This window comes from Podospora anserina, chromosome 5, assembly GCF_000226545.1.
Source record: "Podospora anserina S mat+ genomic DNA chromosome 5, supercontig 4".
Classification (NCBI taxonomy): Eukaryota; Fungi; Ascomycota; class Sordariomycetes; order Sordariales; family Podosporaceae; genus Podospora; species Podospora anserina.
This window is the reverse complement of record NW_001914844.1, coordinates 313206-339641: the sequence shown is the minus strand read 5'-3', so window position 1 is coordinate 339641 and position 26436 is coordinate 313206. Positions and strand designations below refer to the sequence as shown.

The 26436-nt window shown below is 51.7% G+C and overlaps 9 protein-coding genes across 9 annotated transcripts; 3 read left to right on the top strand and 6 right to left on the bottom strand.

Annotated features, from left to right (window-relative positions):
- Positions 1-734: 734 nt before the first annotated feature.
- PODANS_5_4100 (uncharacterized protein) lies at positions 735-1739 on the top strand (the record flags this gene model as incomplete). The annotated part of the gene is made up of 4 exons (XM_001904923.1): positions 735-873; positions 996-1465; positions 1528-1609; positions 1663-1739. 4 exons carry the CDS (start codon positions 735-737, stop codon positions 1737-1739), a joined length of 768 nt encoding a protein of 255 aa, XP_001904958.1.
- A 399-nt stretch (positions 1740-2138) lies between these two features.
- PODANS_5_4090 (uncharacterized protein) lies at positions 2139-3237 on the bottom strand (the record flags this gene model as incomplete). Its single annotated transcript, XM_001904922.1, has 2 exons — positions 2139-2747; positions 2815-3237. 2 exons carry the CDS (start codon positions 3235-3237, stop codon positions 2139-2141), a joined length of 1032 nt encoding a protein of 343 aa, XP_001904957.1.
- Positions 3238-4011: 774 nt separating this feature from the next.
- Positions 4012-4956, bottom strand: PODANS_5_4080 (uncharacterized protein; the record flags this gene model as incomplete). Its single annotated transcript, XM_001904921.1, has 1 exon — positions 4012-4956. One exon carries the CDS (start codon positions 4954-4956, stop codon positions 4012-4014), a length of 945 nt encoding a protein of 314 aa, XP_001904956.1.
- A 1207-nt stretch (positions 4957-6163) lies between these two features.
- PODANS_5_4075 (uncharacterized protein) lies at positions 6164-6697 on the bottom strand (the record flags this gene model as incomplete). The annotated part of the gene is made up of 1 exon (XM_001904920.1): positions 6164-6697. The coding sequence occupies one exon, from the start codon at positions 6695-6697 to the stop codon at positions 6164-6166; it is 534 nt and encodes a 177-aa protein (XP_001904955.1).
- Positions 6698-13686: 6989 nt separating this feature from the next.
- Positions 13687-17225, bottom strand: PODANS_5_4070 (uncharacterized protein; the record flags this gene model as incomplete). The annotated part of the gene is made up of 3 exons (XM_001904919.1): positions 13687-15821; positions 15884-16902; positions 16960-17225. The coding sequence occupies 3 exons, from the start codon at positions 17223-17225 to the stop codon at positions 13687-13689; spliced, it is 3420 nt and encodes a 1139-aa protein (XP_001904954.1).
- A 2089-nt stretch (positions 17226-19314) lies between these two features.
- PODANS_5_4060 (uncharacterized protein) lies at positions 19315-19847 on the bottom strand (the record flags this gene model as incomplete). Its single annotated transcript, XM_001904918.1, has 2 exons — positions 19315-19391; positions 19448-19847. 2 exons carry the CDS (start codon positions 19845-19847, stop codon positions 19315-19317), a joined length of 477 nt encoding a protein of 158 aa, XP_001904953.1.
- A 580-nt stretch (positions 19848-20427) lies between these two features.
- Positions 20428-20778, bottom strand: PODANS_5_4050 (uncharacterized protein; the record flags this gene model as incomplete). The annotated part of the gene is made up of 2 exons (XM_001904917.1): positions 20428-20517; positions 20587-20778. 2 exons carry the CDS (start codon positions 20776-20778, stop codon positions 20428-20430), a joined length of 282 nt encoding a protein of 93 aa, XP_001904952.1.
- Positions 20779-22728: 1950 nt separating this feature from the next.
- On the top strand, positions 22729-23866 carry PODANS_5_4040 (uncharacterized protein; the record flags this gene model as incomplete). The annotated part of the gene is made up of 2 exons (XM_001904916.1): positions 22729-23476; positions 23574-23866. The coding sequence occupies 2 exons, from the start codon at positions 22729-22731 to the stop codon at positions 23864-23866; spliced, it is 1041 nt and encodes a 346-aa protein (XP_001904951.1).
- Positions 23867-24406: 540 nt separating this feature from the next.
- On the top strand, positions 24407-26401 carry PODANS_5_4030 (uncharacterized protein; the record flags this gene model as incomplete). The annotated part of the gene is made up of 2 exons (XM_001904915.1): positions 24407-24453; positions 24646-26401. 2 exons carry the CDS (start codon positions 24407-24409, stop codon positions 26399-26401), a joined length of 1803 nt encoding a protein of 600 aa, XP_001904950.1.
- Between the last annotated feature and the right edge of the window lie 35 nt (positions 26402-26436).

Sequence of the window (26436 nt, the reverse complement as noted above, 5' to 3'; positions counted from 1 at the left end):
GGTTTGTGTATGATCGCGATGCTGTGGACCGTGTAATCACCTCGTTCTGTCGGTGAGAAGGGCCTCGTGGACATCTAGGGTCGTACATCGCGCTCTGAATAGTGAACAATGCGTGTTCTACACATGTTTGCGAAGCCAGGTTTGCAATGATTTGGTATGTCTTTACTTTGGAACAGTATATATTCGAAGTATTTGAGTCTCTACGCTTCTTTTTACTCGGGAGGGGAAATGCTGCTAGCAAGCATTCTTTTGTCTAGACTCTCGAGTGTTGTCCCTTGAGAAGGGAAACCACCCACGGCCTTACCCCTTCCGGCAGTCGAGCAATCTTTGTCTCTTCTTCACCTCCTGACACCAACCTTTGCTACCCTCAATTCAATATGCCCGTCTGGGGTGAAGCAACCTGCATTGTTTCAGAAATTTGACAGGTTGACAAGTGCCGAAACACTCTTTTACCAAGGGATCACAACGTCTGCACCCCAGATCAGAGGATGTCAAATGCCTGCTTTCCGATGGCTTGGCATCCACGCAAGGCATATCAACACATAGTAGTTTCACTATAGGAGTAATATACCTACTGGCTGTCGTGGTCTGGGGATGGCTTTTATCCGCCGTCTTTCTGTTTACCCGCTCGGCAGCGGCTCCGTCTCTTGGCGCACGGTGACGATGGGCACGGGGGAAGACCCGATTCAGACTGGCGGGCGTGATATCCGAGTAGAGTGTTGACAGTGGGTGAAATGAAACATGACCTCGATTTTCTGCGTCTTAAAAGCTCTGGAGGGGGCTATTCCCCCAGAGGCCCTCTTGAAGCTCAAAATGTCCCATTGCGCGTAGTTCTTCCCTCAGCCTACAAGCTCAAGCCCGTCACTCCCAAGATGAAGCTCTCCACCACCCTCGCCGTCCTCGCGGCCGCCGCCGCAGAGGCACACTGTACGAACTCCCTTTCTCATCATCCGCCCCCCCCCCCTTCAGCCTTCAACCTAACTAACCTCCCCAAGACACCTTCCCAAGCATAGCCAACACCCCCGACTGGCAATACGTCCGCCAAACCTCCAACTACCAATCCAACGGCCCCGTCACAAACGTCAACTCCCCCGACATCCGCTGCTACCAGCTTCGCCCCGGCTCCGGCGCCCCCGGGACATACACCGTCGCCGCCGGCTCAACCCTGGCCTACAACGCCAAAGCGTCCATCTCCCACCCGGGCCCGATGGCAGTCTACATCGCCAAGGTTCCCGCCGGCCAAACAGCCGCGACCTGGGACGGGAGCGGCAAGGTCTGGAGTAAGATTTATCAAGACAGGCCGAATCTAGGGGGGAGCATGACTTGGCCTAGCAACGGGGCGAGGAGTATTAATGTGCCGATTCCGAGGTGTTTGCAGAATGGGGATTATTTGTTGAGGGCGGAGCATATTGCTCTGCACTCGGCGGGGAGCACGGGCGGGGCGCAGTTTTATATCAGTTGTGCGGTGAGTTTTCTCTGTTTTCTTCGTGAGTAAGGGGAGGGAGGGGAGACTGATGGGGATGACAGCAAATTACTGTTACTGGCGGGTCTGGGACGTACAGCCCGAGGAACCAGGTGTCGTTCCCTGGGGCTTACAGCGCTACTGACCGTAAGTTGTTCTTTGATTGTCATGTGCGAGGGGCTGAAACTGATGATTGGTAGCCGGTATCATGATCAACATTTACTATCCTGTGCCCACGAGCTATACCCCTCCTGGTCCGGCGGTTGAGACTTGCTAGATTGGTCGTTGTAGGTCAAGACAGGGGTCCAGGGGTTCAGGGGTTGAAGTGGGGGGCGGTTTGGTGAGCAGATGTCTGGCTTGAGAGTGGTGTACATGTAAAGTTCATGCCGCAAATGCAAGGGTTCGTGGCTGTTATTATGCTCAAATCCAAGACCGATGGTGCGTCTCTTGAGTGTTGTCATTAATTTTTATCACCTTCATCGAGGACTCACGAGGATCAAAGTGGGCTGAAGGTTCCAGATATGAAATGATGCGTTCAAAACGACAGTCTCGGTATAACCTAACAATCAAACATCAAACCGTGACGCAGAGGGCACACACATCAGGCAGTAGCCTCGTCAGTCGAATATCCATCCCGCTCATCAGCCCCTCTCACTTCCTTAACGACCAGGCAGCTTCACCATCCCTGCCACAACGTCAGCACTTTTCTCTCTCTCATTGACTCCAGGGAAAACTTACACCCATCCGTCTGTTCCACCACCGTCTCCTTGATTGCACACCTATTCGCCACCGCCATCTGCTGCTTCTGAATACTCCCACACCCATCATAAAAACACTCACTCTTGTCCATCGCCCTCTGCAGACTATCCCCCTTCCACCCAAACATATAATCCGCATGCGTCCCACCCCCCGTCCCCTCAAAGCTCCACACAAACGGGTTCTTCCCTCCCGACGGCCACATGCTATTAAACTTTGTAGTGTCCCACACCGTCTCAAACGCAACCTGCGGCATCCGGATCGGATGCGAAGAAGGGCACGGCCCCGCGTTGAGGAACCCGTCCCGGGTGACGGTGTTGTACATGTGGGACTGGTGGTCAGGCGAGTCGAGGTTTTTGCCGTCCCAGCAGGCGGGGAAGTGGTGGGTGGTGAAGATGCCTCCGCTGCAGGGGCCGGTGGGGAAGTCGTCGAGTTCGCGGCCGCGGTTTTGGCCTTGGAGGCATTGGTAGCGGAGGCCGACGCGGGGTTTGCCGGGCTCGGTCGGGGTGCCTACTGTCATGCGGAAGCCCTTGGGCGAGTAACATTCATTGTTAGTGCCTGAATCAGGCAGGTAATGAGGAAGGGGATCTCCTCACAGGGGGAAAAGAAGTAATCTTCTGCTTCCCCAGGTTATCTCTCGTGAGATCAAACTGGGTGTAATACACCGTCAACCCTCCCTGCGCACCCTGGGATCCACCCAGCAGAGGCTGGACGGGGAGCACAGGCACGCGGTGGTACGACCCGTTGGTCGGGTGCTTGAAGTAGAGGTGGGCAGTCCAGTAGTTGGAAAAGTCCTCCGACATTTGGCAGGTCGTGCAGGTGGCTCGCTCGCCGACGTCGCCTTCCATGGTGGCGTTGAAGGCGTTGCCGCCGACGATGTGGTGGACGTGAGCGGAGGGGATGTTGCCCGGCTCGACGACGGGGTCGAGACGTTGGATGGTGAGGGTTGAGCATGGGAAGCGGAGGCCAGCCTGGACGGGCGCGATCAGACCCACGAGGGTTGCGGCGAGGGACTTCATTTTGGCTCACGCATGAAACGAGGAGCAAAGTTTGTGGAGGAGCAGAGCAAAGAAACTTGCTGCTGGTGTCGCGTCCTCGAGGTACAGTTTTTATACTCTACCTACTCACCCACCGGCACTTCTGTAGGTCTGGCTTTTCACACACCAGCCCGCTGCCATCACCGCGATATTTACCAACGACTGGTATTAAATCCACAAAGACAGCGTCGGCCATGCTCCTCGAATCGGGTCAATTCCATACATTGCCCGGGTTCTTAACCGGTATCGAGCTGGGGAATCAAGCTTTCTGTATGGACGGGCCCCCCATCGGCTGCCGCATCTCAATATAGGGGCCGTATGGTCTATACTACTCCGGTCTATCATCAGGTCTCGGCATATCCAGCTTGTTGTATTCTGCCTCCTGGATTGGTTGTTGACATAGTGCCGCGAGCCGGGTGCCGAAACTGGTGTGTAATTCTAGGCCGTTTGCCGCCCAAGCTTTCTTGAGGTTTTGGTCACTTCCCGTGGGGTGCGAATGAGGATGGGATATTCTTGGGTGTTGATCATCGGCCCGGCATGGTTACCAAGTTGGATTGATGCTGGCTCTAGTTCCTGCCCATGGTTTAGCCGGGATAATACATCACTGGTGTAGGTGAACGCAGAATAGGAATGATCGCCGTCGATATATGTATGATACTAGTTTTTGCTACCCTATGTACATTGAGCCTTTGATCCTACCAACCAGGTTCTTGCCTTGTCCACCTTCCAGCGATCCTCCATTTCCCCCCCGGTCACTCAAGAGAACTGAGAAAAGAACTCCCAAGTGTTCCTCGGCGCAAACGGCGTCGAAGACCCAGCATCAGTCTGGCTGGGGTTGTGATCACCACGGTGAATAACCCACGTAACAGGATACCCCTCCCTGCAGCCCTGATACACCGTCTTGACCGAGTTCTGTCCGTTGGGCTGTGGCTCAGGGTTGACGGGCGTGCACCCGTTGTTCTTCACAAACCTATCCCTCAGCTGCCTGCCGCCGGAAACGTTGAGGACCGAATCCGAAGTGCCGTGCTGACCGTAGAAAGCAACAGGGGAGTTTCCTCCGTTGCAGCCACTCAACTGGCTACCGGAGATGACGGCGATAGCACGGATCATGGTAGGTCTGGCACAGGCGACTGCATAGGACATGGCGCCGCCGTAGCTGAACCCAGTGGAAAACCGCTGGGTGGTCTCCACGCAGAGATCGGCTTCGACTCTCTTGACGAGCTCATCGAAGAAGGTGACGTCCTCGCCGCCCTGGTTGGCCCAGCCGGCGTTGAGACCGTTGGGGACGACAAAGATGGCGGTGTTGTTGGCGAGAGCGTTGAGGCCGTAGTAAGGGAGGGCGCCGCCCTGGTTGATGTTCTCGCCGTTGACGATCTTTTGGGCGCTGCCGCCGAGCTGGTGCCAGGTGAAGATGAGCTTGTGGGCAAAGTTGTTGTCGTAGCGGTCGGGGATCTTCATGATGTACTGGCGTTGCTTGCCGTTGATGGTGATGGTGTACTGCTGGCTTCGGATGGTGTTGGCCTTGCCGCAGCCTGCGGACCGTTCGGCCATCACGGCGCCGAGCAAGCCCAGCACCAGGAGCGACAGGACTGTCAGGAGGTTGGATCGACGAGGCATCTTGGGCTTTGGTAAAGAAGACGGTCGGATTGGGGGTTGATGGTGAATGGGTTGAGACGTCTTCTTCACCTTTCCCGTCCTCATGATGAGCTTTTATACCTGTCCCTCAACACTAATTTTTCCATCTCCTCCATCTGCCGTGCTCGAGTTGGGGCCGCTGTCAGGAAGAAACACACGAGTTTAATCTCTTGATATTTGCCTTGCGTGGTTGTTCTCCTCATCTCCTTCACAGAATGTCTTTGACAGGCGCGCTTGACGCCTCGCTCACCTTCGCTGCCCGTGGAGTTGAGTATGGAGGAGGAGGTTTGAGCTGGTGGTACCTGGTAGGTTGGCCGGACAAGTCAGATGCGCACCAATCACCGTCGGCGGAGCCCAGCTGTCTGCTTAAATATCCAAGTCCTTGGGAATTGGGCTTTGATCAGCCGGAAGAGGAGGATTTAACCGCCCGCCCTTCACGACATCAACCTTTTTTTCCATCAGCATCAAACACCACGGAGGGAATGCTTGGCACTGTTCTGTGGTCTTTCGACTGATCGGCTCGAGATGTGTTGGAAATACTTTGGATGTTTTGGGAGAGGCGCACGAATCGCAAAGAGGCCAGGAGGGCGTCTTGTAGCACAGCATCGATATTGATGATCAGAGCCGCGTGTAAATGATTGATTGAGGCTCAACTTCCCCGCATCTTCGACATTCTGTCCGGTATTTGATTTTATTTCCCGATCGGAGTCTGTTTGTTCAAAGGTAACGTGCATATTTTCGGGCCTCGATGCCCTAGTGGGACGGTTCAGGGGCTCAGGGGTAGGCGCAGCTAGTCAGGGGCAAGGACGGCTCGAAGGCGAGGAAGGGGGGTGGGGCTCGTAACAAGTAGACTGGAGGCTTCTCCTTTCTTCGAGCAAGTGATGAAGTTTGACATGGAACCTATTCGCCACACTAGGTACCATAGCATACCTAGGAAATCATATACCTGATAACAAAGAAAATGGCCTGGTATTGCCCATCTTCAGACATCTGTGCGAACACGAAAGCAAAGAAAAGGGCTCACAACAAACTGTGACTACATATAAAAAAAGAAAAAGAAAAAAGAAAGGGTTTATCATCACTGTTTTCAGTCAGCATAAGACCTTACCCGCATCCTAAACTCACCTGTTGATCAGACACCATTATTAAGACAAATGAAGTACAAGATAGTCAAACCTGGAGCACTCAACCACCTGCAGAGACCCCAGCGCTGTACATCATTCCCTCGCCTAACTCTACATACAGGGGATTTCCAAAGATCCATACCTCCCATCTACCTCTCGTTAACATCATACCTCGGAAACTCCCCAAACGGATTCTCCCTCTCCCTCTCCTCCCTCACCCGATCAGCATGCGCCTCCCACCCGTACGGATCCTCCTCCGCCCCCCTATTCTCACTATTCGCAAAAGCAGGAATAGTAGGCGACCCCGGACCCTCACCATTCTCCTCAGGCCGCCAAGGCTGCATCCCCTCCGGAGAAGGCGACCTCGTGCCCTCCCCCTCAGACGTAGGCGGCGTGACTGTATCCCCCCTGCTCTTCCCACTAGACGAATCCTCACTAGCATAGGCCTCTTCCTGTTCGCGTAGCTGATCAAGGACCGGGTCGTCAACTTCCCGGCCTTTTCCATTGGAGGGTGGCGGTCTGCTCGGCCCGGGGTCATCGCTGCGTTTCTTGACGACGGTGATGAATCCAGGTTGACGTGCGGAGCGAGCTGCCAAGCCGTTCACACCGTTGCTTGCCTCTTTGGGCATCGCGATAGCGTTGGTGAGGCCGATGATGGCGATGACGGCGATGGTGTACTTCATATTGAGAATTCGAGATCGTGGTTTGTTGGACAAGAGCTTGCCAGAAGTCTTGGTTTCGAAAGAAAAGCCGTATTAAGCACGAGGCTTAAAGGAATGTTGAAAGTGCGGTCTTGCCAGAAGCCGAAAGAAAAGGAGAGTGAAGATTGGAGACTTTCCAGAAGTCGCCAGATATTGCTGTGAAGGAATGATGTGCTGATGATGGAGATAGGAGAACATTACTGCAGTCCAAACCGCCTCTTATGTAGACTCGGAGCATCCCAATCCAATCCCGTCCCGGACCATCGTAGGTTGGATCGGAGAGACACCGGAAGGTCCTCAGGAGGTCGAAACACGTTCAGCAGTAGACGCTGTGAGCCAAAGTGCTGTAGCATCTTGGCAGTTCTTTTTGGAGTCGTTGTCGGGGCGCGGGGGCATTCCGCCTTCGGCGTGTAAGACTGTTGCGGCGGAGAACGAGAGTTGTGGTCAGCAGGAGGAGACAAGAAGGCGTCCAACTGCTAGCCATCTCACATAAGCCTGGCGAGGAACACTCCGTACTTTTGCAACATAATTTCCCAGAGCCCGGTGGAATTGTTACAAACCATAAAAAGTCTTGCAAACCAACGGTGACATTCGTACCAAACTGACTTCATGTCATACCAACAGGGATGTCGAGAATTCCGTTGCTATATGCCGTCTGCGACTGTGAAAATCGTAGGAGCAGTCAGATGCTGTGATATTGCGTGAGGCAAAGGGCATAGACTTCAAAGGAGAGTTGATGTGGTATTTAAATGTGTAGAGCGTGAGTAAGGATAGTTGGGTACATAACCTCCCAGGGTAAGTAAGGAAAACAAGTATGAAAATAAGAAAAGTTGACGAGAATTTGTCTACACGCTGTAAAGCTCAAGCAAATTATTCACTCTTCACGTTGGAAGCTGAAGTTCATAGTGTAGAACTGATCGCTTTGAGTCTGTGTTGGTATGCTTTCGTGTGAACGTTGAAGAAGAAAGCGCAGAGACGTGACAGAAGTCGATGTTTTTGGTTCGAAGCTTCGAATGAATTCACGATGACGGACTGTTGTCTAGGTGGTCAGCATGCCAAAGCCAGCTCTAGGCTGAAGCGGGTGCCCCTGATGAAGAAATGAAAGGGCCCGCTGGTCGGGCGAGCGAACGTTAACGTGCATGATAAGCGAGCCGAACAGACAAGCGAGCCGAACACTTTCCACCACCCCACTACAACTATCTTTAATTACACAACTATAATACTAGGAAACCATAATAATTAAACCAGAAACAGATGAATCAGATGATTCTGCAGCCTCCTTGCAGGTGCGTACATTATGGCCTGGCTTACCGCACACGCCACAGCACTGAATCTTCGGACGAGACCCCTTTACACTACTATTACTTTATCGATCTTCCTGGATTACCTGCTTACCTACAGCCTTCTAATCCAGTAGATCCTGTACCTCTTATACAGTAAGTGACCCTCTAAGCCGCACACGTATTTTTTTAGCTCTCCGGCGCTTATTTAGTGCCTCGTTAGCCTTACGGAATACAGTATTCTCTATACGAAGGAAAGCTATTTAATATATTATAGCCGTTATACCCTTAATAAACTGGTTTACCGTAATTAATATTAAAGTTAGGGAATTATTTTAATAATTAATAATACGAATTTTAATAAGCGTTAATTATAAATTAATTTTTCGAGGGTTATATAGTATTTAAGAGACCTAAAGTTATATAATACCGGGCTATAAATTTAAAAATATTAATATATAAAGCTTTATATTTAATTTAAAAAGTATTTTCTTGAAATCGTATAGTATAAAGTTAATACCCGTAAAGCTACCCTATATATTTTTCTTTATTATAAAAGTAAAAAAAATTTTATAGAAAGTATAAAGGAATTTAAATTTACTTATATAATTAATATATATATATATATTAAATCTTTAATTTAATAACCGTATACCTATTTTAGTAGCCTAAAATAATTAATATTAAATAATTAAAGAAAGTAAAAGGAATATAAAAATATATAAAGTATAATAATATTATTTTATTAATAATAATATTTAAATTCGGTCGAATAATAACTTTTATAATCGTCAAAGATTAATAATTAGTATTTACCTTTTATATAGAACGCTATATAATAATTAAAATATTTAATTTAATTATTATTAATAATTATAATATATTAAGTAAATAATAAATTATATTTAATATATTAATTAATAAAATAATATTATATAATTAAAATAATAATAAAAAATTTAATTAAAAGTATTAATTTTTTAAATTACCGTTACCTATTCGCGATTATTAAACTAAACTAATTTCGTTTTATTATAATTATTAAAAATTATAATTACTATACCCGTAAAAATAATATTAATTATAAACTTAATTTTATTAAAATTATAAATATTATTATTTATAATATTATATTTAACTTTAATATTCCATATAAAGGTAAACGATTTATTAATAACCTTTAAATTTTCGTATTTAGCTCTTTAATAATTATATTTATATATAAAACACGTTCGAAGTTCTAACTAACGTTTAACGAAGTTATAAGCCTATCGTACATTAATAGGAAGCGCGTTACATTTATATAATAATCGATTAACTATATTTTTTATACACGAAAGCCGAGAATAAAATACGCGTATATATAGCTTAATAATATATTAAATAATTATTTTTTTTTCTAAATCGGTAAACTTATGTAAGTTAATTAATATATCGTGTCGTGTAAGCCGGCTAGCGCGTCGGTTATAGAGAGTTATAATTACTACGTTATAAAACTTAATTACGCGTCGAAAACTAAAATTTAGGTCGTTTTTAATAGTTTCGAGGGCTAAAATAATTCGAGATTCGGTTGGAAGTGAATTCATAGCGAATTGGTAATAAAGTTGGTGAAAGAAGTCGGAGGGTTGCGCTGCGTTGGAAAGTGTTCGGCTCGCTTATCTGTTCGGCTCGCTTATTACGCACATTAATGTAGGTACGGAAAAGGTATGAAAAAAATATGAGACTTCTGCTAGCGTCTGAATATAGTAGGAGAAGCATCACCGCGGGCAAGAATTCAGTATCAGATGAAGAAGGTAAGTTCGATGACATGGCGTCAGAAACAAAACTCTCCAAGCATGTCTTGCATAGGGCGGGGGCTGCAGAGATAAGTTAGATACCAGCAACCCACGCCACTTAGCGCCCTTTGGTGATCTTGGCTTACAAAACGAACTACTACAAACAGCACTAGACAAGACACTCGGATGGTTGATGAGAGAGGTCAGGATTGTAAATCTATCCGAACTTCCCGATATCCAGGTAATACTAGAAACTCAACACAACTTGGTAGAAATATCACCTGAATCACCAATAAGTAAGGGTGAACGCGTTCAAATTTCTGCCCATCGTAGAAACATCACTAGTTCCAACATAGCCGGTCAACCGGCCACGTTTTTAGACTCTGGAACCGCGACCCGGCCATATACCTACATGCCATCTTATTGCTTGGCATAGCATGACATTGCCTCTGGCGCATAGGTTGAGACTCAAGTCTGAAGCTGAAATCTTACTACCATAGCGGGAGCTTACGGAACTGGGTTATAGTATTAGGGCCCGGGTACGGCCTCACCAAATAATCTAATATCTTCTTCGAATATAGTATTAGTGTCACGGTTCAGAAGAAGCGGGGTCGCCAGGACCAGTAAGAACGAGCGACGGATAAGTGGGGCCTGTGGAGCAGGGAATAACACGGGCCAAGGGATCTAGGAATTAGAAGATAGATCCACGGATCTAGGGATTCAGAGCTAGATCCGGGGATCTAGAGTTTGGAAGCTAGATCCAAAGGGATCTAGGAATTGGAAGATAGATCTAGGTACGGAGGTACTTAGAGGCCTGGGTCTATATATATGGAGGAACTAGCTGGTGTAAATACAGAGTTCCGTAGTATATAATATAAGTTATAATCGTTGGTATCTTAGCTATTGTGACGAACCCCTGTACAGAACCTCTGAAAGGGATACTAGTTGAAGGCTACTTCTGACAATTGGTTCGGTGCGGCTAAACAGCGCACAACTCAATGTAAACACAAGATACCGTGAATACAAGCTGTGAATTGCATACTGCGGAACTGTCTATCTACACCAGCCAGTTCCTCCGTATATATAGATCCTGGGGCCCTGAGGTGCTCGCCCTGCTACGGCCCCGATTACCCATAGCACATTGCATCCTGCGATGTGCTCGTCGTGCTATGGCTCCGATCATCCCTAGCATCTTGCATCCTGCAGAGTGCTCGTGAGTCTTGGCGCCATAGCACTTTCGTCCAACCCTGATTGGCTGTTTCCTGACTTCCCTAATGATTGGCTGGGGACGTCCTGCGCCCCACATGTGGCGCGGCCTGCTGTTGGGTTAACTGTGACAGACACGCATAGCTAATCGCTAGTAGAACCAATTAGGACGGGAGTAGCCTCGCCTATAGGATTATTACTAAAGGTTAATAATCCAGCGCGGGATCATTATCAAGAGTTAATGATCCGGGACAGAATGATTGCTAAGGGTTAATGATCCAGGAGACCACTAGGTCTATATATACGGAGGAACTGGCTGGTGTATATAGATAGTTCCGTAGTATGCAATATAAGTTACAATCGTTAACTTATAATTATATAATGCGGAACTATTTATCTACGCTAGCTAGTTTCTCTGTATGTGACGAACCCCTGTACAGAACCTCTGAAAGGGATACGGGTTGAAGGTAACTTCTGACAATTGGTTCGGTGCAGCTAAACAGTGCACAACAAGATGTCTCAATGTAAACACAAGATACCGTGAATACAATTGTGAATTGCATACTGCGGAACTATCTACAAGCTATCTAGTTCCTCCGTATATATAGACCTGTGGATCACCTGGATCGCGTTCCCTAGCGGTGATCCGGATCACATCCTCCACCTGAGGCTCACCATGATCACCGTGATCCTGTCGCTCCGCTCACCGGGATCACCATGAGCCTTTCGCTCCTCTTCCGACTGGTCCGTAATGACTGGCCAGGGGCGCCCCGCGCCCCGTGCGTTGGTCCCCCACCAACGATTGTGACAGTACAGCTAAACAGTGTACAAAAATGGCTTATCTCAATCATAATAGCTGTCACAACCCTGGTATGTGGACGAGAATAACGATTGGTTGTGGAACCGCGGGAGCAGGGACTAATCGGGAAAACACCCAGGAGAGCCAATCACAGTGAGGGACGATGATCAGTGCGATCAGAGCACTGATCAGACTGAGCAGACCAGGCCGGGATGATCAGTGTGATCAGGACACTGATCAGGCTGAGCGTAAGTGATCAGTATGCTCAGGACACTGATCAGAGGATTCACGGCTGGGAAAGGAAGTCTATATATACGGAGGAACTGGCTGGTGTAGATAGACAGTTCCGCAGTATGCAATTCACAGTTGTATTCACGGTATTTGTGTTTACATTGAGACATCTTGTTGTGCACTGTCTAGCTGCACCGAACCAATTGTCAGAAGTTGCCTTCAACTAGTATCCCTTTCAGAGGTTCTGTACAGGGGTTCGTCACACCAGGAACTAAAGTAGGTACCAGGTACCCACTATTCAGTCTCCTCAAAGGTCGATTAACTCCACGTAAGTATACTACCAAAGGAATGGAACTTGATTCAGCTTGTAAGTCTAGGATCTAACCCCTCACAACTGAAACCCCTGCATCAAAACACTAATCCGCCGCTCGTCACCCCGAATCACCATAGCAGCAGCGAACCCGTTACCCCCCTCAACCTGGAACCTAAGCAGCAACCCCGCGCCCGCCTCCCCCTCATCAGAAGACCCATCCGACTCCCCCTCCCCGGGACCAGGCTTATAATCCTTCAAATCCTCATTCCCCGGCTTCTTACTCTTCTTCCCTCCCGGACCTCGCTGGATGTTGCTCGGGCCCGCTACCTCGTCATCAGCTGGGGCGGGGTCATTTTGTTGTTGCTGGGGTGGGGGTGGTGCTGGCTGCGCTGGCTGCGCTGGCCACCAGGTTGTGTCTGTTGCTGGTCAATAACCCCCATCTAGGCCGTCCCCCTGTGGTCGAGTGATAGCTAGGTGATGAGTTGTATCGGTAGAGGCAGGCAAAGATGTGACTCGTAGATCAAGACTTCAAAGGAGGGTGTTGATGTCGAGAGCTTGCCAGAAGCTCCACCGGAAAACGCAAAGGAATGTTAATAGAACGGGGACTTGCCAGAAGTCACCGATGAACCAACCGTAAGAGGGAATGTGATGCTGATGCTGGGAAGAAATGACGGTGCTGGGAAGATCAGCCTTCTTATATACCCATGTATTGCATGATACAAATGTCTCTTTCATCTCATTGATATCATGAACAGTAGTAGATAGTTCCTTCGGTGATTAGGTCCTGTTTTCCTCGCGGTTGTTTCGGTAGGTCTAGCATCTATTTATGGACGCCGACCTCAGTCTGAGACCAAATGCGGCGCCCGTCTGTTACGTTAGGTAGGCAGTGACTTAGATCTCTGGATACGACATGCTTTGTTAGGGATTGTTTCGCAGCTAATGTATAAACAGCTGGGCAAAGTGTTGGAGTACCATCGGAGGATCGGTATACGGTCAGCAATAGAGTAACTGGCGTGTTGTACACCGGCGTGCTACGGGCCTTTACCCAGTGCTGACGGGCGGCACCGAAATTTGTAAACCTACCACTATCTTACAAAGCTCGGGCCACACTGTGTGAGATGGAGAGCAAGTAAAAGGCCAAGCAGTCAGCTCCAGAGCACATGTAAGGCTGCATCTTTGAAGCCAGAGTAGGTTCGAGACCTACCTACCGGCGCCGAACTGTGGGTACTGGGGGTCAAGTGCATGGTTACACACACAAAAGACGCACAAATTGATAGTACATCATCTGTTCATTATTTTCCTGCTTTGAGCAGCCGCCCAGGTATTCTATCTACATTACTTCGTCATTACATCATGTCTCATCACATTCACAACTGGAAATAATCCAACGACAAATTCCTCCCGGCCTCGGGGCTCGACACCTGCCCCTTACCAGCAGCAGCAACCGACTTCTCCCTCTCCCTGTCCCTCGCCCTCGCCCGCGCAGAGTCCACCGCCTCCTCCACGCTCTGCACCAATTCATCCAGCGTCACTGGCGTCATGGGAAGCGGTGCAGATGACGGCGGTGGCGGCGGTGGAAGGGACGTCTGCCTCGCGGGAATAGCCAAGGCGTTGACAAACAAATCCGTCTCGGGAGGCGCGAGCGGAGGGCGAATCGTGCTCGAGATGCTCGCCCTGGAGATCCTCCTCGAGGGCCGGGGGGGTGGCGGGGCGGTGGCGAGCCAGTCCATGGTGTGAATCCCTCCATTGTCCGCAGTGCCAAGTTCCAGCGTGACTGGCATGGTGAGGTCATTTTGTTGCATCTCGGGCAACGGCGGCGGCGGCACCTCGCCCCCTTCGGCAGTGGGTACGGGTGCGTCTGCGACGGGTGAGAATCGCGAGTCGCAGTGCTGTTGGACTTCGGCCTCCATGGCGGCGAGCCCAGAGCTCACTCCCGGTTCGGCAAGCCACTCTTCAATCGTCATGTCAACCATGGCATCATCCGCCGGCTGCTGAGCTGCCGGCTCGTCCTGCACAATGACGGCATCAGTGTTGCTGGTCGAGGGAGCCTCCTCGCAGGCGGGAGTGGGGAGCGGGGTCGCCTCAAATGTCGTCTCCGTTGTGATTGTGGGGGTTGCCGTAGCCCACCCCTTGCTGCCGTTGTTGATGAAATCAACAAATGAGGCGTGGAACGAGTCAAGATCAAAGTCTGACTCTGGGGCGATATCTGGAATCTCCCGCAGAGGCTCTCCTAGTTCCTCCTGACCAGAGCTCTCTGGTGGATGAGCCAGCTGAGGGGATGCCGGACCGCCAAGAGGGCTGCTCCCGAACACAGCCATGGTAGAGAACACCACGTCGGGTGCTGTCTGGGTGGAAAACCGCCGGCGTTTGGCCTCACGACCCTCTTCGGGCCCGGCGCACATGCTGAGGGTTCGTCTCGCGGGGGTGAAGCGAGAGCTCTCGTTGCTGAGATTCCACGAGTTGCTGCCAAAGATCATGTTCGTGGTGGGGTTCCCTTGGTTGAACCGGTTGAGCAAGGCACTGGCTTCCAAAGAGCCAGAGCTGACCATCTCAGTCCGGATATCAGCCAACATGGTCTTGAGGAGGCTGTACATCCTTGAAGCTGGCTGATAGGCATGGCTCATGTCGTAGATGGCCGCAGAAACAACCTGTAGGTATTTGAGATTGCTCTGATGGTCCAGCTCGGCACTCTTGTGGGCCAAGGCAGCCATCAGAGCGAGGGCAGCAGTGCCGGCTTGTTGGATGGCCTCAAGACCCATCTTGGTGCCATCAAAGCGCTGGCGCTGCTGCCAAAATATCCTCGCAACCCGGACCGCATGCTGAGTGCACATGCTGCGAGACAGAGACGCCCGGTTGTCCTGACGAGGAAAGGTGTCGAGAGAGGCCTGGAGCTGCAGCGAAGACTCGGGCGCCGCATACCGGGAAGCAGCAGCAGTGCTGTCCGGAACCAATGGCCCATACTTGGCCCAGGGCCTGTGAAGCAGGATCATGCATGTGTGGAATTGCTGATGAAGCAGAAAGAAGCCGATGGGGGCCGACTTGATGTTGATGGGCTTCCAGGCCAGGCAGTCTGGAAGCTGTCGATACCACGTCTGAAACTGGCGTTCCAAGGCCAGAAAGTAGAGATAGGTTCTGTCCTCGGCGGCTTTGGCAGTCAAATCTGAGATGCCATGTGTCGTGTTCTGCAGGTCGGATACCTTGCCAGCCAGCTCCATAAGCTCAAAGCGCTTCTGCTGGAGGGCAGCTTGGCCAGCCGCATATGTTTTGGCCTCGGCAGTCATCTGGCCATGTGTCGAGTTGAAGGCACCCTTGGATAGGAGGTCGATGCCGATGTCTTGAGCCTTGATCGAGGTTGGACGACCAAGGATCAAGGCCCACTGACGGTCGAACGCGATGGAGCCCGCCATAACCTGACGCCGCAGCCGCCTTTCCGTCTCGGAGATGTCTACCCCGCTGTAGTTGACGTGGAGACCTATATCGAAGGCAAGACGGTTTGCAATGCCTACAAAATCACCAAACGATCAGCTTCGGCAACGGCAAACACATGACTGCAAGGCAACATACCCAGATACATCCATCCAGCGCTGTCACGGCCGACGCCAAACTCCAAGTCAGCCAGCAACAGCATTCCCTGGACGCTCGGGACACCGCCACCTTGATCAATCTCAACCTCCAACAGGCCTTTCGCTTCCCGGTGGAGTGTGCTCTCGCGGCTTCCGACAGAGAGCTTCTTGATATCGTCCCGGGTGCGGTCAGCGAACCGGTAGCCAATGGCCAACAGGGTGAGGTGAAGGAACGGGGAGTAGAACTTGGGGTCCTGTGTCAGTCTGCCCGTTTCAAATGCCGCCCTATCGACGACCATGGAGCCAGAGTAGAAGTAATGCTCCCAGAAGCACTTGGTAAGGTAGTCAATGGTGGACGAGCCCAGCGTCTCGATCAAGGTGGCAGCCCTTCGTGCCCGGTCTGGACGGCCCTCATTGTCAAACAGGCATGTCGATTTTCCATGGACATGGCTGTTGGCGGTGGGGCCAAAGAATCGAACCCTCCCAGCCGATGGATCGAACGAGTGGCTGCCCCTTGCTGACAGCAACCTCCGGACATCGGCATCTGGCGTTGTCCCGAGCTCTTGCAATAATAGCGGATCGATCAGTGATGATGATGATGATGATGATGATGATGATGATGATGATGATGATGATGATGATGATGATGATGATGAGGTCATGTCCGTCAAGTCAATGGTCTTGCTCTGTTCTGACTCGCTCATGAGGGTGTCCTCCTCGCCTGAGCCTGGTGGTGTGGGAACCTGGATCTCGACCGAACTCCCATGCTTGGGCTCAGAACTGGTCGACCTTTCCCGCATCCGAGCTTCTTCTTGCTCTTGTTGTTGTTGTTGTTGTTGTTGTTGTTGTTGTTGTTGTTGTTGTTGTTGTTGTTGTTGTTGTTGTTGTCTCGAGATGGCGTCTTGTCTTGTCTTTGGAGGGTGGACAGCGGGAGGGGGTGTGACTCCTTGTTCCTTCAACATCTCCTCCAAGAGAGCAATTCGATTGGATAGTGATGACATGTAGGCTTTGGATATTGGCCTATTCATCTGTCAGCCTGGTCTGGCCATGAAACTGAGGCAGAATGGCACAACTCACCTTCTTCGCTCGTCATCGTTCTTGATGATACATGTGTGGCCCGTCTTCCTGCACTGGGTGCACTCTGACTCTCCCTCGGCCACGACACAACGAATTCGTCTCTCACGGCACGAGGCACACGCAATGGAGGCTCTGTGTCTGATCTGTGGCTTGCTCGATGAGCGAGTGGAGGGACTGGGGCTGGTGGTGCGGTCTTGACTAGACCTGTCAGACACTCCTTCGAGAGGTGATTTGCGCCTCCCTGTTGACACAGCCCCTGTTGACATGATGTGAAGATGGAGAAGAAACAACAATGGATGCTTGATGACGAAAGGCCAAGATGAAAACAGAAAGTTGGAGATTTGGGGTATAAAAAAGACGACGGGAGTGACGGGTCAAGGAGCTGTCAAAAGCATCAGGACCGGGGGAGTCCGTTCCATTTTCTTTCCTTCAGAGCCCCATCGCCACGTCCGAAAACAAGAGCCGTGACGAGACAAGGTACAGCTGAGCTTCCCGTATACAGACTAGTCTACCACCCCGCATCCGCTGGATGTCGTTGAGCATGTAGCGTATCCACCTCGTTGGGACAGTTGGGTTCGTGCGTCTGGAGACTGAGGTTGCTGGATGCCAATAGAAATAGAAATGTTGGCCACGGCGATCCACCAGCGATCCCAATAGATAACACCCTAGCCCTTGGGCAGCTCTGCCAACCAAGCCAGGCACTTCCAGGGAGGAGCCTCTAGTGGAATAGTCTGGGGTTGAAATCTGGGGGTCTGGGGTCTGGGGTTGACGACGGCGGAGCCAGGGAAAGTGAGAAACCTGGGGATAACCCACACACCACGGACAGAAATGCCAGGAGGGGGAATTCCTCCCTTGAAAAGTGCTAGGATGCCGCCATGGATGGGCGAGCAGGCGTGTCCTCTTATGCGATGTTCGGGTTTCGGGGATAGCTCTGAACACGGCACTTCGTCTCGACAGCACAAAATGCACGATGTTTTTGCCCGTCCCTCCAGTCACCTTGATCGGCCCAAGCCGCGTGCGACAGGCATCCCCCCAACCGATTCGTCAATGGTAAAACTTGCCAGAGGAGGCCAATGGTGTGGACCGGAGGATTAGTTCACCCCGCAGGACACACCAGCTCCAAGCAGCATCCACCGCTTCCACTTCCCCAGGAACTCCACCAGCTCCAGAATGTGGATAGAAGTGCTGTATCACGACCTCACCGATGTGGGCGTCTGACAAATATGCCAGATAGCCTTGTTTTCCAGAGGCTGATATCCAGCGGTGGTGAGAGCACGGGAAGAACGCTGATAGTGATGTAGCACCGGCTGAAGAAGTGCTCGATAGACCGACGGCTTTTGACGAGTGATATTCCGCCTTCTCGAAGACCCGAGGAACAACCCGAGGTCCCCTGGGTAAAACGGCCAGGCCGCAGGGGTTTTGGCGAATCCTCGGCTGCAGGCCAGATTCATAACGTCTTAGCAAGCCGTCACATCCGTCAAAGCCGAGGTGGGAAAATCTCGGCTCAAGGCCACGCGCCGCCACCGCTGTCATGCAGTTGCAATACGGGCTGCCAATGTTTTCCCCAGGACATGGCCGTCGTACTAGTCTAAAGAAGCACGCGTCTTGGCATGTCAGTTTGCGCTTGTCACCAGCCTGGCTCCATCTGTTGTTTCCAGGCTCTTGTCACTGAAGACTAGCCAGTGGATGGTGACCATTCAGCAACCAGACCTGCCTTTTTGCCAGAGGGTCCGTCTTGTTGGTGGTGTGGGGTTCTGGGCTCGTGGTAGCGTTGACTTCCCCGCATCTGAGGAGAAAAGCCAGCTAAATTGGCGCGGATGAGGGGGCTTGTTGAGCAGGGATTCCGCAGGTCGGACAGGGATGCGTGATAAAAAGTCTGGAGTCGACCTCGGCATTCAGTAGTGTCACCGATGGGTCAGAGAGAGAAGCAGAGAGAGAAGCAGAGAGAGAAGCAGAGAGAGAAGCAGAGAGAGAAGCAGAGAGAGAAGCAGAGAGAGAAGCAGAGAGAGAGAGAGAGAGAGAGAGAGAGAGAGAGAGAGAGAGAGATGTTGTTCAGGACAACATTTCATGGACTGATGACGGAGGTGGCCGACCTTGAGAGTGGGCCGGACCAAGAAGAAGTCGGGAGGCAGTAAACATGATGAGAATCCAAAAGTGTTTTCTAGGATTCTGTTCGGCAATCCTGGGTTCGCATTGAGAGCCACCTTTGAGCTGATATTTGACAACGACGACCAAACAAGGAGCATCCTGCTACAAACGGAAGCCCACTGGATGCCACGTTTTTGTTGCTGACACGCAGGGAATAACCTGCTGGAGAGTGTTTGAACGCATTCATTCGGCTGGTCGATCACAACGCTACGCTTTCTTGGGCTCAGAGGACGGAGCGGAGGAGGCATCATCGGACGGAGGAGGGACTGGCCTGCCAAGAGAGACTTGGGAAGAAGAGTCAACAACAGGATCACGACATATCTGATGGGCTGAGACCTACGTCGGTCCCAGAGGTAGTACGATGTGACAATCAAGAAGGGCAGCGCAACCATGAGGCTCGTGACCTTTCTCGCCACACGCTTGTACTCCTTGCTGTTGATGTCCACCGGCTGCTTTGGCTCCATTGTAGGTGTCCCAACGCCAGGACGGCGCACAGCAGACGGTTTCGGCACGGTCGTCGGTGCGGCTGGTGGGTTTACCACAACATTCGGCTTCGGCTGGGTTTGGTCGACGGGAGGGACCTGGGTTTCTGTCTTTTTCGCGAATCTCGACGTCTGCTTGGGCACGTTCGAGAAGGATGGGGAAGATGTCGTAAAGGTTCGTCTCGACAGAGCTTGTTGCTGGAACAAACGTCTGCAGCTTTGGTACGGGAGCTGCCCGTTGAGCTTTGGAGGAGCCATGACGCAAGGCTGGATATTCGAGTGGTGGGATACGGCCGAAGGCGACGACTGTGGAAAAGGTCAGGTCACCATGATTGACATGACTGAGAACACAAGCCAGGGGAACCAACAATAACAGAAACAGAGAAACGGAGCCGGGGGGTGGGCAAGTGGTGCTTTGTAGGCGATCAATCAGGTTGGAAGCATGGCTGCCCTGCAATTCTTCTTGGAGAAGCTCTTGGAGAAGAACATTCGCGCATTCTAGCGCGTCGGGCCCACATCTATGTGCACGGGCCACGCTCGGGAAACCAACATCAAAGATATCTCCAATTCTTACTTCTTCAGATATTCGCAACTCTTTGACTTATCTTATTTCTCAGTCTTTCTTTTCCACGTTTCTCATAACTTCATGATTTCATCCAATTACACACAATTCCAATCGGAGACCTCCTTGAACGTTTCACCCGCGGCCACTTCTCACCCCCGTAAGCCTCAAACGCCATTCAACCTCGAAGCTTCAAGCCAAGTCAACATGGCGGCATGGATGATGGCCTTCCCCAAATTCCACCGATCGCCCTCTTAAGTCTTAACCTTCTCAACCTCAACGGCAATGGCCAATGACGCTCTCCTGGTTTAGATCCTTGCAACAGTCCTTGAACGTCTGGCGCTTGTTTCTGTCCACGGCGCAGATCTATATGCCGAGCGTCAGCGTGTCAGCCTCCATCACATGCCCGTCTGGCTGTATATGTCAGGTACTCACGTTGTTATAAGTCTTGTACCCCAGCTTCTTGCAGCAATCCAACGTCTGTGTCTTGAGCAGATATCCCTCCCTGCTGTTCATACACATGCAGTCATCTGGCTGAAGATACCAGCTTCCTGGGCACTGGACCCCTTGCTGTGCAAGCGCACCACCGAACAGACCAACTGTGATGAGAGCGAGAGAGAACTTCATTTTTTTTCTGGCGACGGAGAGAAGTCGTTGTTATTAAAAGACAAGAGTACAGATCACATCATCAAACGGGCAAACCACGTCAATAAATACACCTCACTGCCATCCCCTTTCCAACCGGGGAACTGGAAAGCAGCTCCTTCATAACTTTCCTTCCACCGACCATCAATTTATCCACAATTTCGCCCATGACACCCAGATCACCATCAACGCAACGACGATGATGCATTTTCACTATCGGAGCTGCAAGTCAGCGGCGCTCTCGAGGCCGGAGCTAACACTCGGTAACTACACCGCCACCATGACCAGCTGTTTTGTTGTCTCGAACAGCAGAAAAATAGCTTCTTCAACATCAATACGAAGGGCCAAGACAGTTCTGGCCTGTGTTTTGGCCAGGAACCCCTCTTTATTGTAGCAAAATCACTTAAGCCGGGTAAATACACCAGCCACTTCACTGGCCGAACCAGGGCTGGCTAACCTCTAGCTCACACGCGAACCACTCGTCCCGAACCGTTCCCTCGCGCCGCGTCCCTGGGAATGGGTTCAACAAGGCCGGAAGCGCTCCTCTGAGGTTTCGTTGAGCTCCACCGCCACGTGTACGGGTATATGAGCTTGCGCAGGTTTTTGATGACGAAAAGCAAAAATAGAAACTGCGAAGCGCACGTATCATGGTTGCTGTATTCATGTCCTTCCGGGGTTGATGCGAACACAGTTGGTCTGTGGTCTGACAAAACAAGATACTGTCTAGAGCAACGCACGGCACTGGACGCTCAAACTTGCGTTGCTGGCTTGACCTCGGTGACTTTGTGGGTTACAAGCTAGAGATTCCTTTCCAGCTGACATCGGTAATGATAGCCGAGATAAAAACAAAAAAAAAACAATAGTTTTGTCTGAGGCAAACTTCAACCAAGCTTCGTTGACGTCTGAGAACCTGAGACAAACTCGTTCGGCACCCAATGGAAACTCTGGCCGACAGACGGCTTGACAGGCCGTAGTACACGGAACGATCGTGGCAGGAACCACTGCATGTCTCGTTTACCTCTTGAGATCGTTGGTTACACATCCACAAGAAGAATGCAATGCATTCGATATAAGCCAAGGGAATTCTACCCGGATGTCACAGCGGCAGCGGAATCGAATCGCACGAGAAATCGATATGTGAGAAGTTCCCAGGAGGTGGAGAAAAGCGATGCCGGTGGCGGACAATATTCACTCTTGGACTTCACCCTGCAAGCTGGTAAAAGTACGTGCTCTTCTACCTCCAAAGGAGCAAGAGCAACTAGCACACTTCTTCACCTTCTCCTCAACAAATGGCGAAATCATCTCAATTCCCTACTCGGTCCCACAAACTCTACTCCCCCCAGCTGATGATATCTGGGACGGAGTCACTCACGCGGAGATATTCACTAGTCTTGATCAGCTGCCACGGGCGGGCAGGCACAGGCCCGACATCGAGTTTGACACAAGAACGCCTCACCATGAAAAAGACAAAAAGAATTCTTCTTCCCGGGCTTTATTGCTTGTCTCGGAGGGATGACTGCAGAACAAGTCATTTCATTTAACTCGCTGCACCTACCCTCGTTCAGGTCAATCTGTCGACCACCTTCCTCCATCCCTCTTACCTCCACAACGAAGCGAAAGCGTCTCGAGGGTGATACAAAGAAAAGACTGGGGCCTCCCCCTGAGCCAACCCTGTCAACGGTCGATATGCGCTTCATGCCGTGCGCGTTCGCCGCATTTCTGGCCTTGCGCGGTGGCCAGCTTGGCTTGGCCGCTGCTACTCCTCCGAGGAATGGCAGCATCGCAAACAGCCCTCCTGAGCCGAGACTTGATGGGAAAATCACCCCCAAGGTCATGATCGTCAGCATGGCAAGTACCTACCCCACAACCCAACTTCACCAAAGCTAACCCGCAGTCCAGTTCGCCCCCGAAGCCCAAGTCTGGTACGACAACATGCCCCCCAACAGCCACGGCAACCTCCTGGCCGTCAACATCACCATCCCCGGCCTCTCCCCACGATACCCCCACGTTCACTGCAGAGAAGACCTCCAAGTCTGCCAGGTGACCACCTGCGAAGGCGAAATCAACGCCGCCTCGTCGGCCATGGCCCTCCTCCTCTCCCCCAAGTTCAACCTCACAAAGACATACTTCCTCCTAGCCGGCATAGCAGGCGCAAACCCAAAGTACTCCACCATCGGCGGCGTAGCCCTGGCGCGGTACACCGTCCAAGTAGCCCTCCAATACGAATTCGACGCCCGGGAGATGCCAGACAACTTCACGACGGGGTATGTTGCTTATGGCACCACGCAGCCGGAGGAGTACCCCAAGATTCTGTACGGGACAGAAGTGTTTGAGGTGAGCAACGCGCTGCGGGACGCGGCGTTTAACTATGCCGTCAGGGCGAATTTGAGCGATAACGAGGACTCGAAGAAGTACCGGGCGAGGTATAAGCCGGAGGGGAATATTTTTGCCAAGGCGTCGAGCGGGCCGGAGGTGGTCAAGTGTGATACCGTCACGAGCGATGTTTATTACTCGGGGACGTTGCTGAGCGAGGCGTTTGAGAGGACGACGGGGGTTTGGACGAATGGGACGGGGAGGTACTGCATGACGGCGCAGGAGGATAATGCGGTGCTGGGTTCGTTGGTGAGGATGGCGGTTTATGGGGTTGTGGACTTTTCGAGGGTTGTTGTTATGAGGACTGGTGAGGTTTTTTGTTTTGTTTTGTTTTGTTTTGCTTTGCTTTGTTTTGTTTTGTTTTGGTGAGAGAAGCTCGACTGATGAGGTTGTGTTTGTTACAGGGTCTAACTTTGACCGTCCTCCTCCTAACGTCACTGCCTATGAGCATTTGCTTGTTCTCAAGCAGAATGGCTTCGAGGTTGCGATTCAGAATCTCTATCTTGCGGGGATTGAGATTGTGAATGGGATTCTGAAGGATTGGGGGGCGGTTTTTGACAAGGGGATTAAGCCTTGCAATTATATTGGTGATGTGCTTGGGTCTTTGGGTGGTGAACCAGATTTTGGTCCGGGGAGTGAGACGAAGGGGGTGGGGTTTAGGCCTCCTGGGAACAGCACGACAAGAGCAATAGTATAGGGTGCTAGTTGCTGAGGGTCAGGGGGTGGGGGGGGGGGGCAGTTATCCCGAGATATGCTGGTTGACTAATCAATGGGAGATGGTATCACACATCGACGTGTTGGATCGTGATATGTTTGTGGTGCTGGCGGCGAATGGTTAGCAGGTGAGCGGCATCCAATGAAGAGTGAGGTTGAGAGAGATGGGGCATGTATGTGGCTGTAACACGATGCATCTGGGGAATCTAAACAGGAGATAGTTCCCGGAGATGATGTGTAGGAAGCTTCAGTGGGGAGCCGTTGCTGCCAAGACCTGGCTGCAGTGGTTCGATGCGCTAAAACCCCGGACCAAGCCCTCCGCCGTTGAGCTCAACCCCGGCAATCATTCACCAACGCCCCTGTCACCGCAACAACGAAAACATCGAAACTCCATCTCGCATCCTTCTCAAAACAAAGAGAAGAGAGCAAGCGCATCGTCATATCGAGACCAGCATGGGACATCTTTACTCTGGGATCATATCCTGAGGATATCCATACCATTTCCACCCCGTCCACGCCAGCCATGTCCCTTGTTCCCTACCACGAGCGCGAAGGTCGCGAGATTGTTCTGTACGTCATTCCCCCACCAAAACCATCTGGGGGCAGTCCATGCATGCCACTGGGACTCCCGTCACCCCCACGACAGCATCACCTACTGCAATGTGTCTCATTGCTCTCTTGAACACTTTTCCCCGTCAAGCTCCATGCCTCGCGACTCTGGAAAAAAAAAACACACAAAGACTGATAAACATTCCTGCGCAGCCGTCACCACAACGCCATCGTCGTCCGCGACCCCACCTCGCAGCGTCTCGAGATCCGCGGCCTCGAACTGACAAAATGTCCCACCTGCCACCAAAGCCTGCGAACATCATCCCCCGAGAGGCGCTTTGAGCCCGCGACGAGCCATGAAACCTACGTCAATCCCGATTACTTCCGCATGCTGCGCGCCGGCCAGTATCGACGGAACCACACGCAGCCTCTCCCGCCACCGTCGAGTCCTATCCGGCGGTTGGTCGAACCGTTTCCGGCCTCGGTGTCTGATGAAGACGGGAGCGAGCTTGGACGGCAAGACGCCCAGTCTGTGAGGAGCTCACCGGCGCCTCACCAAGGCGGCGGCCGCATTCGACGAGAGGCGTTCAGCCCGAATTACTTTAATACTTTCTTTATCGAGGAGCGAGAGCTTGGCCGAGGCGGCAAGGGAGTTGTCTTGCTTGTGCGGCACGAGATTGACGGCTGCTTTCTGGGAGAGTTTGCCTGCAAAAGGGTGCCAGTGGGAGATGACCACGCCTGGCTTGAAAAGGTGTTGGTAGAGGTTGAGCTGCTTGCGAAGCTCTCCCATCCCAACCTTGTCTCCTACCGGCACGTCTGGCTTGAGGACTATCAGACCAGCCAGTTTGCGCCTGTAGTTGCGTGCGCATTCATCCTGCAGCAATACTGCAATGGCGGCGATCTGCTGCACTACGTCATTGGCGACATGCCGAGGGAGGCCACGAAGGAGCAGCTCAAGGCCCAGATGCGCCGTCGCTCCAAGGGCCAGACAGAACGTCCCAAGATGCAGCGTCGCTTGCCCCCTGAGGAGATTTACTCGCTCTTCAAGGATATTACGTCCGGCTTGGCCTATCTGCATGCTGCAAACTACATCCACCGCGACCTGAAACCTAGTAACTGTCTGCTGCATCGCGAGGGGGCTCATTTGGCTTGCCTGATTAGCGACTTTGGGGAAGTCCAACCGGAACATGCGGTTCGTAAGTCGACCGGTTCGACGGGTACGATCTCGTACTGCGCGCCGGAGGTTCTCAAAAAGGATGTTACGGGGAGGTACGGAAACTTTACCACCAAGTCGGACATCTTTTCGTTGGGGATGATTCTGTATTTCATGTGCTTTGGCAGGTTGCCCTACCACTTTGCCAACGCGGTGAATGAGGAGTTGGAGGATATCGACCAGCTCCGCGCCGAGATTACGGACTGGAAGGGGTTTCACGATGAGCGGAGGGAGCGGCCGGATCTGCCGCACAAGCTGTATCAGTTACTTCAGAAGCTTCTGGCGGTTAATCCGCTCGAGCGGCCTACTGCTAACGAGGTGCTTGGTGCGATGAAGGGGGAGATGCCGTTGGATGGGGTGAACGGGATGCGTGGGGGGAGGAACAACTCGGACGGGATGGGGGGGCATAGGATTCAGAATTTGGAGGAGCCGGGTCTGATGAGGCCGGAGGGGACGAAGCAGGCGAGGGTGAATTCTCTTACGGAGGAGGATGATTTTGCTGCTGTTTCGCAGACGACTTCGGCGGTTTCACTTTTGCAGAAGAGGATGATGAGGGCTCCGAGGCATAGAGGGTCGGGGGGGGAGTTGACTTTGGGGGGCAGGAGGAGTGAGGATGATTCGCCGGAGGGGGAGGCGGCGGCGGCGAGCATTACCACGCCTTTGTTGATGCCGCCGCCTACTACTACGCTGGAGAGGGTGAAGAATGGGGCTGTGCTGGCGCAGTGGAGGGTGAGGAGGTGGGAGAGGAGAGAATGAGGTTCTGCTGAGGGTGGGGGTGTTTGTGGGGAAGA